Here is a 20178-nt window from a genome sequence, read left to right on the forward strand (position 1 = left end):
ATAAGGAAGGGATAGTCCAAGGGAACAGTCATAGCAAATTTGTAAGCTCGTTCCTATACTGGGCAAACAAATTCCACACAGTATTTTAGTTGTTAGAAAATAAAGTAAATCTGAAATGTGTGGCTAAACAGATTTCCAATAGTAAAAATTAGTTGGTTTTGGTTTGCATCAAGAACTTGTTTTTATTTTATTTTTAAGTCCTGAAGTTTCGAAAGTACTAATTCTTCCTCATCAGAGCTAGTTAAGTAATTTATATCTGTTTAAAATTAAGCAATAAGCAACAGCAGTATCGCAGGGATATACGACTGGAACAATGTTTTATTTATTTATTTATTTATTTATTTATTTGTAACAGCAAATTGGGATAATAGATTAGTCTCATAGTCCTATAATAATAATATGATGTTATATAAGAACCTCTGTTATAGGAAGAATACGTACTCATTCTAACATAGAAAAAGAGTTAAAATATAATATAAGCATTATCATACTTGTGCACTATTCACTGTAACACATTTCTCCTTATTATTTAGTTAAAGGATCCAACATCAATAAATTATTCAACACCAGTGTATCAGTTAATAAAATAGATTCTTATCAAAATCCTTCATGATTTATTGAGATCCAGTAGTTTCAGTGAACTTTATCACCTTCGTCAGTTGGCTAAACCTCGTACTAAGTGCTTCTCACTTCCTAAATTCATATGTCACTATCTTCTTTTCAGTTAACGGACTAAAAGCACTAATCTGCTGAATACGTAAACAAATTGTTTTCGAAGAACAAAGTTGAAGAAGGTGTTCATTTCCTTCCATTACGCTAGCTGAAATTCCCTCACTTGAGAATGTAATTTGGGTGAATCTTCCACAAAGCACTGCGCAGAATCAAGTAAACATTTAAGATATTTATACTATTGACATAACCCCACACTCGTGGAGATGCTCATCATATGTGAGATTCGATTATAGATGTGCAGAGTTAGATAAGTTGGTAACGTTGATAAAAGAATAAGCTGAGCACTTTCACTGAGGTGGGAGTGGTTGTATTAACAGTGTAGATATATTATATTTTTTGCTTATTTCTTCGCAGTGCTTTCAACATAATACTTTGTTAAAGAACCACCAGTATTATATTCTCAACTCAAGTGAAGTAATTTCAGTTAGTGTAATAGAAGGAAGAAAACTGCTTACTCAATTTGGTCTCAGATAAACAATTTGTTTTAACACTTAGCAAGTTAATGTCCCTAATCTGCAAATGAAGTTATTTAGAGACGAATTTAGGATGTGCGAAGCATTTATAGCACAAAGTTTCGCTGACTGAGGAAAACTGACTTGTGTTCAAAGAAATGTATTATATCTCAATAAATCGTGACACTTCTTGTTAAGCATCCATTTTATTAATGTAACAACACGAATCTAATATATTCTCCGGCTCATTATACTAATGAATCAATTTAAGTAGCTAGCTTTGGTGATGGAAAACAGTGATAATTGTAAATTCTTCAGTGGTAAATAGAAGCGCGCGTGATGTTTGTACTTAGATTTGTGAGGGGCAAATGGATATTACATATAATTTTAGGCTCAAACTCTCAAATTTAGGAGTAAACCTAATGTCGTGGCCGACTTCATGAATAACTCAGTAAGAGTAAATGTAACCAAGAGTAAGAGTAAATATCTCTAGGTTCAACTTTTTCAGTACGTTTGTTGTTGTAACAATGCTGTTAGCACTTGATAACTACTAGTCTCGATATTTTAAAGAATCGTTTCAAACATTTGAATCAAAAGAAAGAGTAGTAAATACATGAGCAAAGGTAAGTTAAAATTCAATGTCAGTTACGTAAAAGCTATGCCCGATCTCTGTACTTAAGTAGGCTAATTTATTATTTTCCAAAATACTATACATTAATTTAAAAAGAGGGGTTATTATTTTAGAATGATTTCATGAACTAATAACGTTAATAATAAATGTCTATCAGATATGTAATGTTCTGTTTGTCTTTCTTTCGTCGAATAATTGCATGTCAGTATTGAGAGTAAAAGATATTTTATCTTTTTATTAGTCCATCCTTCTCTGTACTTTTTTGCTTGTGTTTTGGTGTGAAAGCTAAGAAATGAAGTGGATAGAATCTTAAAATTATTATCTTTGTAGTTAAAAGTCATAAATAGTAAATGGTATAAAAGAAAATAATGTGGTGTTGGTTTGTACATTAACTTCCACTTTTAGTTGAAAGGCTAATCGGCACGGAACCTGTAATTTTAGGTGAAATTCGATCCACCAATACCTACCAGTGAAAATCATACACGAGAACCCGTTCGTTCAAGACGAGAACCGCAGCCATCAGACTGCGGTGGACTCCCAAAGAAGGTATAATAGATTCAGAAGTGTTTATGCGTAGGATATATCTTACGTGTTCTTTCTTTCTTTTTCTTTTTTTTATATATAGTAATAAGGGCATGCTGGGACAAAGGTTGAATTAAGGCTTTAATTATAAGAACGTTGAATAAATTATGAAAGTAGATTTTTTTTAAATAATGAAGATAAGTATATTATTAATCTGTTACTTGAAAAGAATAAAATTAGTATGTATTGTAAAAACAATGTGAAATTGTGAAAGTAAAGTTAAAATATGAAGTATCTGAAGACAAAGAGGTAGTAATGCGTAGTATTTACTTACTGATACTATAGCATACATATTACAAGGTGAGAATATTATAAAACTTCTCAATGCTTCTACAATCTGCTTTTAAATATCAAAGTTCACGTAAGTTTCTTTGTACTTTATTTAGACAACACATATACAGATTCCAGACAAAATTTCATTTATAAAATTTATATATATATATAAATCAAGTCATTGTCATAAAACTAAAGAAACAATAACGTTATCATCGATCTCTCTCAATACAAAAATTGTTATTTAACATGTCTATGTCCTGTCATTTGTCGCATATACAGGATGAATCTAAAGGTCATTTACAATTCTTGGAAGCTGAATCTACTCATAGAAACAAGAAAAAAAATTCTAATGAACATCCCTTAGTTTCAAAATTAAGGGTACCGAAAGCGCGGGAAAATGAACTTCGGAAGTGAATATCTCCAAAACTACTAGCTATTGAGCTGAGGCATGTTATCGTCTTAGACTTGTAACCTCGTATATATATCAGTGTCTTTTAGTGGCCTAGTATACGAGGTCGTTCATGTTCTTGTGTTCTGTCAAAGGCCAACAACAAGTTGTTGAAAAAATAAATGTAACGAAGACATCTTAATTGAGAACCGTTCGCCATGCAGGCGCCTCACTTCCCGATTATATCTCGTGCTTCTCCGTGAATGACGTGCATGTCTGCCAGCTCAGACACACAATAGTCCGCCATCATGACTACTGTAGATATGTAAAATAAACTTACCTACAGTAGTCATGATGGCAGGTAACTAGCTCCTTAACACAACCATTTTCAACTTAGATAACCTGTTTTGTTACATGTATCATTACTTCCTATGCGTTGTCAATACTCTTGTCTGCTGCTACAGGGGAGGAAGAGGAAGTGATGTGTGGTAACACAGTGGTAAAGCATTTACCTCTACTGAAACAAGTCCCACTTTAGATCCCAGACCAAATTATTCTGTGGTAGAGGACATCATATATATTTTCTTTTGCGGGGGATACTCCTACATCTTCATTGCATAATTTTTTTTCAAAATCGTTAAATATAATTAACCACCAACACTCCTCTCTAGTCTACAGGGCAAAATCGTAGATCATTAAATTGAAGATTTTATTTAATTAAATTTTATCCATTACACTTATTCCTTGCTGTAGTTATGTAACCACGCACATCAAAAATCCTTCGTTACCTTGATTCTATTCGGGATATCGATTTTCTGTTAATGGATTTTTGTTACTTGCTGGAATATTATTCCATACGTTATGAATCGGACCTACTTTTCCTAACGGAATATCCTATCCGAGAATCCCTCACTTCCAGTGGAGGAATTCTTTGCGCTGCCATTAAAAGATTCTGAATCTTTTTGGATAGAGCAGATTACAAGTCTAAGACGATAACATTCCGCCTCATCTCAGTAGCTAATAATTCTAGAGATATTTACCTCCAAAGTTTACCCCACGCTTTCGGCACCCCTTGAAAACGATCTTCAAGTGCACCTTATACTGAATATTTTTAGCTTGTTATCTTTCACTCCTTCACTGGGTGGATAAGTATAGTACATAAAGGACGTGGGTGGATAAGTATAGTGAAATGACCCCAAATGGATCTTGGGACGACAAGTAGGTGATATATAGGTATCCCCAAGATACATTAATCTCTCACGTTTCAAACCTCAACTCTGATTGGTTCATGAGAAATGGCGCAAAATGGGGAAAGTGGAATTAGTTTATTTCTCAAAAATGACTGTATCGATTTTGTTCAAACTTGAATGTATGTATAGGTGTATACAAGGGCTTGAAAAATTTAATAGCTCCCCCTGACAGTTTTTCCCCCCGAAAAAATCGATTGAATATTTTGAGCTCTTTTTCACGTATGATGGTCCGCGAACACAATTACGAAAAAATAAATTTTAGATGTCGCTTTAACCCTAGAATCGCATATATTTTTTCCAAAATTGTATCACGGGTACGCCATGGTCAAAATTGGCCAAAACCAACCATACCACATATATAAGGAGGCAGTTGCAAAAAGAATACTTATTGATTTAGCTTTTGCATTATTTGCTATGTGAATGAATGGGAAATCACACCTGAAAAGCGCCAAACTCACTGAGGCCTATTTGAGCTCCTGTGGCGTCCCCATCCCCATTTTGGGCGGAAGTGAAACTACTGATATTGGTTATAATTACATGGGCGCATGGGGGATAATCAAAATTAACAAAAAATTGGCTACTTACCAGTGAATTCTCCCTTGAAAAATTTAAAGGTTTTGACGTTTCGAAACTCTCAGCTGGTTCCTTCCTCAGTGGCAAGGTAAAAAGGATTAAAACGGAAAGGAGAAAAAAGGAGTAAAAACAGGAATACATACCACTATATAAAAGTAACGAACAAAAAAGATCCTAAGAAGAACAGAGCAGAGTGAAAAAAGAATGAACTGAATAAAAAAAGAACGTGGTGTCTATGTTAGGCCACTTGCCAGATCCAAAGTATGCGTCTAATCCTTTTTACCTTGCCACTGAGGAAGGAACCAGTTGAGAGTTCCGAAACGTTAAAACCTTTAAATTTTTCAAGGGAGGATTCATTGGTAAGTAGTCAATTTTTTGTTAATACTGATATTGGTGTTTATTTCATATAAATCAATCAGCCTGAACATGAATATGAGGTTAAAATTGCCATTAGACCCCCGTAGGTACCTCATTTGAGGATACCTGAAATTCCAATGTGAGTGTTCATATATTTTTAAAAATCAGTGTTACCTATACCTACAGTGTACAATCAAAGTGAAATAACCTCAGCTGGAAAGAGAATAACCATCAACAACAATATAATGTAATGCAGACTTTGTTGTAGTGTCTCTCACAGGTCCTGGTAAGAGGGACAAGAAGGTTAGTAGTTTGTCAAAAGATGTTATTATACAGTATATTTCAGAGATACCTATTGTCTTCTTGCGTTCCACAAGTCAAAGAGTAGTGGGATACTTCAACATTTGAATAAAAGGTACGTTTTGTCCAAGAAATAGAAGAAAACATAATGCAAACGGAAAATAAGTTACGTATAAGAAGTACAAATATTTCAATGTGTAAAACAAATAAGGATGAAAGGAACATTGTAACATATACTTCAGTCCTCGTCACTGTTTTCATTTATGACCACACAAATGTCGTGATCTAATATTTTGCTCAATATTTGTGCTGGTTTTGGGACCCTTGACAAATATCTTCCATAACTAAGGTAATAAATAATGGCTGCAACATGGGAGCCAAGAACAAACTGTTCGCAAACCATTTGCAGAGTCGTAACAATACCTAATGTCACTTCTGTAACCTTCTGTGCTGTACATCTTGCTTTGCGTATGTCTTAAATGCATTGTGTTTTCAATATCTTGTCGTTGTCTTTAACATACTGCATACTAATATTACCTGCTTCATCCAACATCTGGTCCCGTGTTCGATTCCCGATGGGGCCACTAGGTCGAAAAAATGTAAAAAGCTTTTTCAGGGTAGCCATCCTGAATGAAGTTTTAATCGCTTTTCCTCCTTCACACTAGACAAATGCCGGGATGGTACCTCACTTATAGGTCCCAGGCCGCTTCTTCCTTCCCTTTCCACGGATAGTGTGCTTGACGAGGGACATCATCCCTCAAACGTGATGGGCTAAATGACCGTAGATGCCGAAAGCTCAGAAATCGAAATCCTAAATCCTTCATCCAACATGTCACCCAAATAACATATCGCCTGTTTATATTGGAAGGATCCACAAAACAATAGTTTCAAATCTTCTTCGGTCATTCTAGGAAAATCCTCAAGATCCTGTGAAGAAATACATGCAAACAGAAGCTTTCTTGTTCACAAATTACTCTGTTCAACGAAGGCTGCAAAGGTGTTTTCGTTTCCTGAAGTTTTGGCAGATTTCATGATTGCGGAGTGGTTTTCATCTTGTGTCACGTGTTTGGAGAATTTATTGTGTAGAAAACTGGCAATTCTATAATACAGACTCCAGTAAGAGATGGTCTCTGACATTTCTTACCACGTACGGAGGGAAATTGCAGCCGCTAGTTTGACGCTAGTGTTACCAACCGCGTCAGTCTGTTTTACTCCATTGAAGAAACTGCTACTATAGGTGAAAAGATTCTTTTACTCCCTTCACATATAATATTGTTTCTTCGTATGTCCTTTGTTTCTGTTTCTTTTTACATTCTCCGATTTTTTCTTTTCCTTCCTTTTTTTTTTTTTTTTTTTTTTTTTACTTTCGAATCGAACAGACTTCTATGTGCTGCTCAATAAATAAATAAGTCTAACATATAAAAGGGGCCGCGGTGGCTCAGTGGTAGAGCGTTCACCTCTGGTGCTTGGAGTCCCGGGTTCGATCCCAGCCCCCGCCAAGTGAACCTTGTGGTGGACAGACACCGTGTGCGTGGGTTTCCTGGGGGTTCTCCCGTTTCCTCCCACTTCTTCATTCCATCATTTCATTAATTTATCATCATCACCGTCTCCTTTAGCCTAGCCGGCATAACCATGGGACATAAAGCTCCAAGATTGATTAGCATATAAATGCGTATATAAGTTACATCATACAATAACTACTGAACCAATTAAAATTATTCTTGACATCATTATCAACTTTAGGCACCCCACAGTTCATATTATGTTAAATTAATTAAACTGCTAGCGGAAAGGGGGATCATACCTTATACGAAAAATCATATCATGCAATAACTACTGAATGAATTAAAATGATACGTAGCATGATTGTCAACCTTCAGTTTGTATGATATTAAGTTGAATAAATTACACATTTTAAGAGGAGTGGGATTCATATTTTATACAAAAAAATCAAATCATGCAATAACTACTGAGCCCAATAATTAAAATATTACTTGCTTTGATTAAAGTGGGGCAGCGGGGATCTTTTTTTCCAAAAAAAAAAGGGGGGGGAGGTAATATAAAGATAGTCGAAAACTACTGATATTGTTGTCTAATACATAGCTTTCGCGGTCGCTGAGATGAATAGTGACGTCCCCGTCAGTCCAAATTCATTTCCCATTCGCATGTGAGTCAGAAGTGAGGGTAAGAAGAGGTGACATGTAGGGGTAACTGATTGTGAGGTGACTACTGACACATCCAATTAGTGTTGATCACGAAACGAAAAAATGAAATGAAATGAAAGCTTTGAGTTTTACTTTCTACGTTTATGCCTGCTAGGCTAAAGAAGACGGTGATGATGAGAAATGAATGAAATGATGGAATGAAGAAAGTGGAAGGAAACGGGAGCACCCCCAGGAAACCCACGTACACGGTGTTTATCCACTACAAAGTTCACTTGGCAGGAGCAGGGTTTGAACCCAGAACCCCATGCACCAGAAGTGAACGCTCTACCACTGAGCCACCGCTGCCCCAAAGCACGAAACGAGTCGAGAAGAGACGAGAAAATAACGTTTTCTTGTCTAGTCTCATAAGTTTTCTAGAAATCTCGCTTTGATTCTCGAAGAATTTTTTCTCGTCTCAATTCTCGAGAAAAACATTTCTCGTCTTGTCTCGGTTTGTAAATTTATGTACAATATATCCTGATTTTATTCTTAATTTCATTAGAATCATTCCGTATCACGAGAGGCCACAAATAGAGAAAATAAATTTGATATTGTAGTGTAATGTGTAATGACATGCGTACCGTATCTTTAAACATTGATACGCTCTTCATTGTGTTCGTAGAATCACTTTATCAATTTATAGTTTTTAATACTACTATTCATATAACACAAAAGCAGTGTTTGGTTTGATTTAATTTGGACTTTAGCGTCCCTTTCAGCAGCAAAGCCATATGAGACGTGTACCTAGAGCTTATTGTGGAATCCGTACCACATGAGCTCCCGCCGGGATCAAATCTGGGTCTTGCACGCCAAAGGCGCATACATTTACCGCTTAGTCACGAGAGAGCTCTAAAGTAATGCTTGGGGTCTAAAGACGGGTTAACTACTGCTGCCTACGAGTCTCAAGAAATTCCTCGTCTCGAATTCAAAAAAAGTACTTCTCGTCTCGTCATCAACAGTACTCTCGACCCCGTTTAAGTCCAAATTCATTCCCCATTGGCATGAGAAGTTGACGGGGTGAAAATGGGGGACATTACAGATTTATCATTCCACTTTCATTGTAATGTGTATCCTAAGGAGAAAAGGGTTCAAATACTTTCTATAAACCTATTCGGTCGTGGAATTTCAGCTAGTAAATACATAAATAAATAAATAAATAAATAAATACAGATCAGGGAACACCTCCATCAGGCCTATATATATAAAGTCTTAATGCTGTACAGTTCTATTTGTACAATTAAAAAACTCAAGTTCTGTATACAGTACTTCCTTATTGCGATTCATGTAAAGCTTTACATGCTACGAAGGAGAACCGTATGGGTGCCTATGGCCTCAAGAAAATTAGTTTAGCTGTGTTATCATCAATGGCTACTATGATTCATGGGCAGAAAAAGGACGGAAGTACCATGGCCTTATTATTAGTAAGTTACCATCCCGCCATCTCCTAATGAGACTGAGTGAATCCCTGGAAAATCGTTAGTCAGGCCCTTTGGCTTCGTTGTTGAATTTTAAAGTAGAATTTAAAAAGCGCTTTTTTGTTGTTTACTGATGGCATAATGGAAAATGAAAAAGAAATGGCTCCTTTTAGTGCATTCATATATTTAAAATAGTAAAACTTTTTGTTTATGGATTATTCAGGCTTTTTCACTCGTCCTTCTTTTGTGGAGTTACACGTCCCGTCAATTGGTTATTGTAGCTTGCGGACAGGGTACCGTCCCTTCATTCCCTGGTAGAACTATGGAAAACATTAGTCAAGATGGCCAGGTTCGAGTATGATTTGAATTCTTCAACTCGAACATTAAGCTTTCCAAATTCACAGCTCCGCAAAGCAAGCGAATTCTATCCTTTTTTTTTTTTTTTTTTTTAATCGTCACGAACTTTTCTTTTTTCACGAATTCTTCAACCCGAATATCGTCATGGTAAACTTTCCTTCAGAAGTGGAGAAGACGAGGAGGGTGGAAGAAACCTAATGCAGTAGGGGGCTTTTGAAACAATACCAAGCGGCATGTGCTGACCGTTCCTCGATCCCTCAAACTCTGCTGTTGTTCAACTGGCCACTTCGCAGCATTATTCGTTTCACATCTTGGCAAGACCTCTCAGCACAGGGAAAAGGGGAAACTTATGAAAATATACTATTTTTTCTTTTTTTTTTAAAAAAAGATAACTTTTATTATTGTAATAAATTCACAACGATAATTTGAAAAACAGTTACAATTTGCTACTGACGGATTTCAGCACAATAAAACGTATTACTATTCAGCTTAGTACGAAGTTATATGGTATCTGATCATAGAATTAGTACGTTTACTGTGTCGTTGGCAACACTCGAAAAAAAAGCTGGTTTTACCCAAAATTCCAAACAGATGTTACAACGTTGCCGGTTTTCAGACCGGTCAATCTCACTGTCATTTATATGTAACTCTTCTAGTTGGGTGAGAAGAAAAAAAGATACTGTTAATCCTTTGTTGTTTTTAAGTTAAATATTCAAATATTTATTTTAAGTGGCTCTGCTAGTTAGTGATTATCTGTCAGTGTTTGGTGTGTGATTTGCTATTCTTTCATACTTGCTGGCGTATTTGTATTTACTTGCATTTTCAGTGTATTATCGTGTTTTGTGTTAGTTTTGCCTTCGTTCATATTTTCCAATGGCCTCTAATAGCAAGAAAAGCAAATTCGGCAGAGGTGCTACTTTGAACAGTCAATGTCGTGAGTTGATTTTTAATTTGCGGACATATTTCGAGCAAGAAAGAGACAATGGTGGCCCCTTGATTCCACTTACAAAAGTAGTTGAAAGAGTTGCTGCAGCTCTTAAAATTGGCACAACAACAGTGAAGAGAATAACAAAGGAGAAATGCCCAAATAATCTGAATGTTCCAACGGTTGAAGTGCTCCGAACGCCTGGGAAGACGCGGCCAAAACCATGTACAAAGACCGCTATGGATGCCTTTCAAAATGACGCGATTCGACGACATATTTATGAATATTATTCAAGAAAGGAATATCCCACCCTACACAGACTCTTATTGTCACTTCAAGATGCTGGATTGTTCGAAGGCAGTAAAAGTAGCCTTAGTTTGATATTGAAAAAACTTGGATTTCGGTGGAAAAAGTTTTCCGGGCGAACTGTTTTGTTGGAGAGAAGTGATATTGTTGCCTCAAGATGTCGTTTCTTACGTGAAATTTTACACGAAAATCTAGAAGATATCGTTTGGTTAGACGAAACTTGGATTAATATTAGGCATACGAGACCAGAGGCTTGGACTGACGATTCTCCGGATGGTACGATGAAGGCCCCAATTGGGAAAGGGGGGCGCCTTATAGTTGTTCATGCGGGGACTGTTAATGGATTTGTGCCGAATGCCATGATGATGTTCCGCTCAAAGAAAACCGGGGATTATCATGAAGAAATGACAGCATTGAAATTCAAGGAATGGTTCAAAGATAAGCTGTTACCCAACATAAAAGAAAATTCTGTTCTGGTTATGGACAATGCTTCATATCATTCTGTACAAGAAAATAGAGCTCCAACAAGCAACTCTAGGAAAGGGGAAATTCTTGATTGGTTGAAGAATAACAACATACAAGAATACAACAATGATATGAAGCGAGCCGATCTTTTGGAAATTGTCAAACAAAATAAATCACGTCTTATCAAGTACGAAATAGACGAAATTGCGAAATCGCGTGGACACAAAGTAATTCGCCTCCCACCATACCACTGTCATTTTAATTCAATTGAATTGATTTGGGCTCAAATTAAGAACTACGTTGCCGATCAAAACAAAAACTTTACTTTGACTGCCGTAGAAAAGTTAGCTTGCGAGGCAATTGATAACATAACAGCAAAGAACTGGTACGACGTCGTCCAACATACGTGGACAATAATACGTGAAGCCTGGAAGAAAGAGGGGTTACTGGAAGATACCGTTGATCAACTTGTAATTTCCCTGGGAGACAGTGACAGTAGCAGTGAAAACGAGACAGACAAGGACCTGAAGGAATCAGATATATACGAAGATTGTGGTGTGAGTCCGCTTGAATGAAATTAAGGAGGTAAGTCTTTAATACTAGTAAGAACTTCTTTCTTTTTAATTGCTTTTACAAATATATATATATATATATTACATCGAGCAGCCGTGGCTCAATGGTAGAGTGTTGGCTTAGCATTGGAGAGGTTGTGGGTTCGAAAGTCGGGGCTAGCCGTTGTCAGTGTTTCTTTCAGAAAAAAAAATGTTCCGGGGAGCGTTCTTAATATTCGGAGGGACATATATTATTTTCACACGGTACTATTCCATTTATTATTATATTATAAACATATTATTTTGGTTTGCTCCGGGGGGCACTCTCAGAACTCCCGGGGTCAGTGCCCTCAAAACATGTCTGGAAGAAACACGCCGTTGTGACTGAGTTTCAACGATTTTCCCTTAGGCAAAGATGAAACAATCTCAACTGACAAAAGTCCGTGCCTACATATTTTCTCTTTCTTGTCCGCACCTTTCGTACCCATAAGCATTAGCAGCCAATGTAAAAAAAAAAAAAAAAAAAAAAAAAAAAAAAAAAAAAAAAAAATGCAATGAATGAAAAATCTTGAAATGCTTTTTTCTTTTTATAATAACACTAGCATATATTACCCGCTTCGCTGGGTTGAAATGAAAATTTAAATGCACAACTCCATATCTCATGTGTTTAATACCCGTGAAATATGCTTGCAGTAAATGTTAACATTATATCGCCTGTCATTTATGTTAACCCGCCGAGTGACACGGTCATGCGGGTTGCATATAAATACGTTTATTTTTGCCTATGATGAACTAACAAAGGATTTGTACGTTATGGACACTTGAATGGTCAATTATCTCAAGACACTGGTAATTAAAAATTAAAGTGATATGATAAAAACCATCTAGAGTCCAAATCCTAATAACCCCCCAAAAATGAAAGAAATTGGTTCAGCCGTATTAGCGTGATGAGGGAACAAAGGATTTGTACGTTCTCTTTTATATATAAGATAGGTTGTGTTGCGATGGCTATTATCTTTCGTTATCTCCTTGGGTTTTCGCATTTCAGGTATATTATAGTTGCGTATTATACATAAATATTTTTTTTTATTCTGTCGTAACAATTTCATAGTCTAGGTGATTTGTACCGCCTGTTTGTTTAGGTAAACGTGTTTATTTATGGCATCTTTTTCGCTCGGTCCGTAAGCATTGAGATGTGAGTAGTGGCAACGCCGCTGCGAACTGTCAGAGACTTTCTCTTACTGGAAGACCTTTAGCTATAATTTCATTGTCAAATATTTCATCCAACAGACGATACATTTCTTTCAGCATTCCGTGGGTAGCTTCAAGTGCCTAACGAATTCTTGTAACAAATCTAGTATCATTTGCTTTTGTAGTGGATAATTGTGATTTTTTGCCTTTAAATGCAGGCCTAACAACTTCATAATGTTGGTTTTACAGGGTCTATATTTTAATCCATTAACTACTAATTTACTAATATAAAACGTACACTTCTTACGTAGATGGGGGCTCTTGTCCCCCAAGAAAAATCGCAACAAACGCTTCTGGCTGTCAGTATTTCTTTTTTCGCGATAAATTTACACAATCACAATGATTGTTTCGTATTTGTTTTAAAGCGACAAGAATATTCATCCCCAAATAAATTGATAAATATCAACAGTTGCACTATATCCCAAACTAGAGATAGGGACACAGCAGGCCATCAAATGGGGTCTCAGTGAATTTATCACTTTTCAAGTGTGATTTCTCATTCATTCATGTAGCAAATATGTAAAAGCTACATCAAGAACTGTTCTTTTTGCAATTGCCCCCTTATAGATGTGGTATGGTTGGTTTTGGCCAATTTTGACCATGGCGTACCCGTGATACAATTTTCAAAAAAAAAAAAAAGTGATTCTAGGGTTAAAGCGACATCTAATTTTTTTTTTTCATAATTGTGCTCGCAGACCAACATAGATCAAAAGGGGCTCAAAATATTGAATCAAATTTTTTGAGGGAAAAAAAGATCGATGGGAGCTGTTAAACTTTTCAGACAAAGCTCTTGTATACACCTATACATGCATCCAAGTTTGAACAAAATCGATCGAGCCATTCTTGAGAAATAAATGAATCCCACTTTTCCGATTTTGCGCCATTTTCATGAACCAATCAGAGTTGAGGTTTGAAACGTGAGGGATGAGTGTATCTCGGGAGTACCTACTACCACCCACGTGTCGTCCCAAGATTCATCTAGAGCCATTTCACTATACTTATTCACCCATGCCCTTTGAACAAGAATCAAATTATATTGTACCAATTTCCTTCTGTTTCGTTAAGCCACATCACTTTACCTCCTATTAAATTCAGTATCATCCATAGGATATATTCGATCATTAACTCAGTCTTCAAATACCACAAATAAAGTATCCGAGTTCATCGCTAGATATAGCTCTGTATCGTGTCGTAACTCTAAAATAGAGGCGTCAAAGTTGAAGTACTTTTTAAGTACATAGTGTAGCTGCCCTATTAGAAAAACTTCATAAAGATAAAAATATCATATTTTAAACTGTTAATAATTCCAATTGACTTTTGCCAGTGTTCGTGATGCGTTTGTTCTCAGATTTTTGAATTTATAGTAATCAAGTAAATGTCTTCATTTGTATTGTGTGGTTTTGTGTGTGTGTCTATGTATACATTTGGCAGTAAAATTCTACCTTGTCCCTACTGATAGTGATTTAAAACAGCTTACTTTTTATATAATTCTAAACCAAGTTATTTCTAACGATGATAATTAAAAGGAAGAATTTATGTATAATTCAGTCTATTGGGTTATTCAGTTTATTGGGTACATGGGTACAGTGAAAACTATGAAACTTTCTACTGTAGAACGTGATATTTCAAATACCCCTTTACTATAACTATCATTGGAGTTTATAACTAACAAAGTAAGGAAATGTTTTGTATATTAAGCGGTTGTAGGAAAAGGATGTTTAAAAGTTAAAAATCTATTTCTTTATATCATTTTACATACAAAACTTTTCCTTTATTTTCTATTTCAAACTGTGAGGGTGGTCAGGCAAAAGAAATGAAAATATTCCTGGTCTCAGTAGATATATTCAAGTTACAATTAAAAGTACGACATAGTACTTATTTGGAAAGTAATCGTGAATAATAAATTAATTCATCTAGTCTTGCATTCAATCAATCAAAATAATTAAAATTTATGGTTGAGTCTTACAAGAAGTACTAACGTGCTCGCTCTGGCAATAGCTTTGTTCCCAAAATTCTTCAAAAACTTTGCAGGTGTTAAGAGTCCTCCTATGATTGAAACTATTTAACTATTTTTTATTTATTTATTTATTTATTATTATTATTATTATTATTATTATTATTATTATTATTATTATTATTATTATTATTATTATTATTATTATTATTATTATTATTATTATTATTATGTACTTACCCTGAAATTAACATTACCACATGACATTAATTAACATGTGATATTAAACTGAGTGATGCTTAGTGGTAGAGCGTTCACCTCCGGTGCTTGGGGTCCCTGGTTTGATCCCAGCTCGCGCCGTGTGGACTTTGTGGTGGATAAACACCGTGCTCGTGGGTTTTCTAGGGGATTCTCCCGTTTCCTCTCAATTTCTTCATTCCACCATTTGATTCATTTCTCATAATCACCGTCTCCTTTAGCCTAATCGGCATAACCGTGGGACGTAAAACTTAAATATTACATTTCATTTTAAACTGACTGATTTAGTTAACTGCTATGGATAACTTAATTCTTATACCGAACCGACCCAAGCCAACGGGAAAAAGGTTTTAAAAGTACGATAATTAATTCTTGTGCCGCTTTATAATTGGAAAATCAATAGTATTATATTTTTTCTTAGTTCATTCAACGAACTTGCAGACATATCTTACGAACCACTAGCAATCAACAGCAGTTTGTACGTTCATCGAAGCATAACAGTAGTAAGTATAACAACCAATATTGGTGTGAAATATCGTTAGGTTACAGACGGTTCTCTGTATTACTATATGTATACAGATGGTTTTCAAAGTGACGGTGAGTTCACTCGTGGCTATGTGGCGCTTTCTACTCTCGATAGAAACTCATGTGGTTTATATCCTACGTTAAGCTGTAGGTCCATGTCTCATATAGCATCGGTGCTGAAAGGGACTCTAAACTCCAAATCAACCAGTCAACTAAAGTAATGGAAACTTCTATAGTTTCTGATACATAAGATGTGGTGGTAGTAACACTGAGGATGCATTTGCAGCGCGTCGCTATTGTTCGTAGTGCATTAGATGATCGTCTGTAGTACATCAGGCAGGGTAGGATTGTGGGTGTGATGAACCGGGCAGACGTGTGGTGATGCTAATGGAAGGTCTCTCTTGAGTTTCAAAGAAGAGAAATTGTGGATGGACGGTTAGTTGGTGCAAGCATACTAAAATGACCAATGTGATAGGTGTGTCTCAGTGTGAGGATCAATGTCCAAGGTGGTGATAGCCTACAAACTCATGACAAAACAACATCGGCAAAGTGTAATTGTGGACGGAAGGGAAGCCTCAGTGACAGGGAATAGGGGCCATAGAAGAGAATTTTTCATTACGGACCGTAGAACAAATCTAGTAAAAGTGAGTACGGAACTCAGCACCTGGAACAGCCTCTGATGCAAGATGCACAACCTGAACATCTGTGGTTGAGTTGGAATTTCCAAATCACTGATCGCCGTCAACAATACTAAATGCAAAGACAATGGTGCAAATAACATGCGAAGTTGTCTGCTGATGAGTGGAGAAGCGTAATATGGTCTGATGAGTCCCTTTTCGCTCTTCTTTCTAATAACAAATCGTATTTATGTATGGCCTATGCCCAAAGAACTTTATACTCCGAAACATCTCCCCCCCCCACACACACAAACACGCACTTTCAAGAATGACGTCTCTGTGATATTGTGGGTTGCAATTTGCTGATATCCCATTGACCCTGAAATTACTCATATGCACAACTGCCAGCGATTATATGGATATGTTAAATTACACGTATGATTTACATCGAACAATTGTGAACATCTGTGATTGAGTGTTAGTTCCATTAAAAAAAAAAAAAAAAAAATGTTGTCACAATGGTTATGTAATTTCCACAATGAATTCATTACTACAGTCACAGGCAACCTCTTTTTGTTCTAATCATTTTGAGTTTTCCTATACGTCTGAAAATAAATTATATGTATATTGCAGTGCTAATCACATATCATGTTTCCACGTTTTGTAGCTGAGAATGACAAATGTTAAAATCTTACTAATGAATAAGCTTAGTCGTCTTTATTACAGCTATGCACGGTAATCGTTTGGTTGCTGTAGCTTAATCAATTGGTGGCATAATAAATAATATATTGCAAGGGACACATACGTATTTTAAAGGAAAGGCTGCGGATGAAATAATTGAAAGTTGTACGAGCAAATTCTAAAGACTACATACATTTTTTTTTTTAGAAGAACACGTATCCTTTAAAATTCAAAGTATTTCCAAAATAACACTCTTTCAGCTTTTCATCTAATGATTTTTAAGTTGAATTAAGTTGAATTACATCTGACGTGGCAACAGACATCGAGCAAAAACTAACAAAACAATTTAACAAGAAGAAATGTTTACAATTTTCCACAATGAAAAAATCCTTGTGGAAACGATATACCTTTCCTATAAATTAATTAACTTTAGATTCTTTAACTCCGATACCATCGTACTTGAAGATCCTACAATAACAAGACAGGAGTCTTGGAATAATTTAAATAATTTCTGATTTCATATTGAAATGAAATGAAAAAAAAAAGTTTTTTTTTTAAATTTAATTTAATTTAATGTAATGTCTCGAAGTTATGCCCTTTGGATGTACTTTTGTTAGTGATTGTACATTTCAGGCAAGATTCTTGTTGAAGGTTGACTGTTACCAAGAGAAGAAAACGTTCTTTTATTTTTATGTGATTCTGTGTACGTATTCATTAGGTTTAAGTTGAAAAGAACTTAGATTGGTGTTAAATTATTCTGAATAAGATTTTAATCATATAAAAACGTATTGAGTATCATTTCTGGTTTTCATCTTAGGATTCTCAAGACTCTTCACCAGGTCCTCGGCTGACTGGAAGTCTTGTAGCTCATCACGACGATGTTGTGACGCGAATGAAAAATGTTGAAATGGTTGAACTAGGAAGACATCGTATTAGGCCATGGTATTTTTCTCCGTATCCTCAGGTACGTTAATTTTATACTTGATGTTTTCAAGTTTAATTCTTACGTAAATATTCTAACGTAGCAGGGTATTTTTTAGTATTGAAACGGGAACGCTCTTCATTCGAAACAAGCCATATGAAGGCCCAGGGGCTTTGTGGAGGTAATGTAGTTAGGACCACGCCCCGGCTTCATTTGCTCGTAACTTTTCTCGAGTACACATTTAAGAGTCTATATCAGTAGTTCCCAAACTGGGGGGCGTGAAGAACAATCCAAGAGGGCACGAGCTATTGACAGAGATAAATTGTGAAATTATGAATATGAATATCTTGTAATAACCGTTTACAGTTTAGGTTTAGCAAGTTTTACAGACGCTACATGCTTGACTGCTAAATACAGCTCTCTTTCTACATTACCCATAACTCTTCATTTTTGAGCTTTTGGAAAAGTTGTCGGTGTTGTTGGAAATATTAAAAATATATATAAAAGCGACTTTTAATAATTTATAACTGATTTACAAGGAGCCAAGAATTTATAATTAATTATACTGTTTCTTATTGTCTGATGTCGATGTAATTTCATACCTGTCAGTGCCATCGGTAGATATATAAATGATCAGAGTTGCAATGGTATGTGATTGCTAGAACGTTCACATAATGCATGAATGCTGTTACCACTGATAATGTGATTTTATTTCAGCACGCCGTTTGGCTTGCGTTCATCACAGATTCGGTTGGGAAGTATGTTATACAGCTATTGTATTATCTCCTGACACAAGTTGGCCGACAACTGTTGTAACTGGCTCACGATATTCTGGGTATGTACTGGGACGGATTTGTCGTCCAGGCTGGTCCCACACATGTTTTATCGGGAATAGATCGTGAGATCTGTGCTGTTCAATGAAGCACATTAACATCCTGCACGTAGTTCATCGAGATACGTGCTGTATGTGAACGAAAGCTGTCCTGTTGAAATATGGTACCAGGATACTGTCTCATCTGAGGTAACAAATCAGGACGTTTCTGACATACCGTTTTCCGCCAGAATTCTCTGAATCACTACCAGAGGTGACCTGAAGTCATACGCGAAGCCTCCATACACCATGATGCCAGGAATAACACCGGTGTCTCTTTTCTCCTTGGTGCAACGATAATCACAAACGATGGTCATCCGACTTAATGAGGAGCCGAGATTCATGGCTGACAATGTTACGCCACTAGCCAATAATTCATACTTCCCAGGTACAGCACCACTCCAAACACAACCACATATGTTAATTTCAGTCTACGAATGGTACGGCGATTAGTAGTCCGGCTGCTGGTAGTCTCCAACTAATGATGCAAAACGGCATGGGGTTTTATAATGAGTCCATTACTTGTCTCCGGATGGCAGGCGCAGATATGAAGGAATTACGACCACAATACGCCGATCCTTCCGTGGTGTGGTCAAACTTAATAAACGGGAACTTTGACAACGCGTGTGGTTTCCTCCACATTCCCGTTCAGTCGAACATTGGACCATTGTCACATCCAAATGCTCTGCATGCCTGGATACTGCTTGATTTGACTATCCGACCACAATCAGACCCACAATGAAGCTCCTTTCAAAATCTATCTAACGTTGTTACACACGTTGTTGATCTTCCACGGTGCTCAATAACCGTCTAACACTGCACATGCTACTTATATAACTTATCAAGCCTGATAGTACGATCTCATGATTGCAATACTAACGCTGTCTGGTGGCCATTCTAGCCATCACAAATCATTGCAACTCTAATCATTTGTATCCGTCGATGATATGAACGTGTACGAAAATTGCGTAGACATTGACCCACACCTTTCAGATGCTTAACTTTTTTCTGTCAGTCAGTGTATTATTGTTAGTAGTAGTAGTATTAGTATTAATGGAGAATTGAGAATTCAATGCTGCATCTAAAGTCACACACACACACAAAACATGTATAACTGCAGTATATACAAATGCTTCATTCTAGTATATTTTCTAAAACTTGGGCGTATTATCGGTTTGTAGGAGATTAATATGCCTTAATGAGCACACGCAAATAGATATGGAAAAAAGGATATGGGCCACCGTAGCAACTTCCGCTTTTATTTTTGTAATAAATTGTAAATAATTTTGTAGTTATTAATGACACTAGCTTATATATATATATATATATATATAT

The 20178-nt window shown here is 36.1% G+C and overlaps 1 protein-coding gene across 3 annotated transcripts in view; it reads left to right on the forward strand.

Moving 5' to 3' along the window:
* Positions 1-20178, forward strand: part of Tip60 (Histone acetyltransferase Tip60) — a 94515-nt gene that overhangs the window by 28617 nt on the left and 45720 nt on the right. For 2 of the 3 annotated variants that reach the window (XM_081771909.1, XM_081771907.1), the window contains exons 5-6: positions 2257-2361; positions 17868-18014. In XM_081771909.1, coding sequence (XP_081628035.1) covers positions 2257-2361; positions 17868-18014 — 252 coding nt within the window. The remainder of the gene's footprint in view (positions 1-2256; positions 2362-17867; positions 18015-20178) is intronic. The other variant, XM_081771908.1, reaches the window with a different exon arrangement.

This window comes from Thermobia domestica, chromosome 9 (assembly GCF_964235325.1).
Source record: "Thermobia domestica chromosome 9, izTheDome1.hap1.1, whole genome shotgun sequence".
In the NCBI taxonomy this organism is placed as follows: domain Eukaryota; kingdom Metazoa; phylum Arthropoda; class Insecta; order Zygentoma; family Lepismatidae; genus Thermobia; species Thermobia domestica.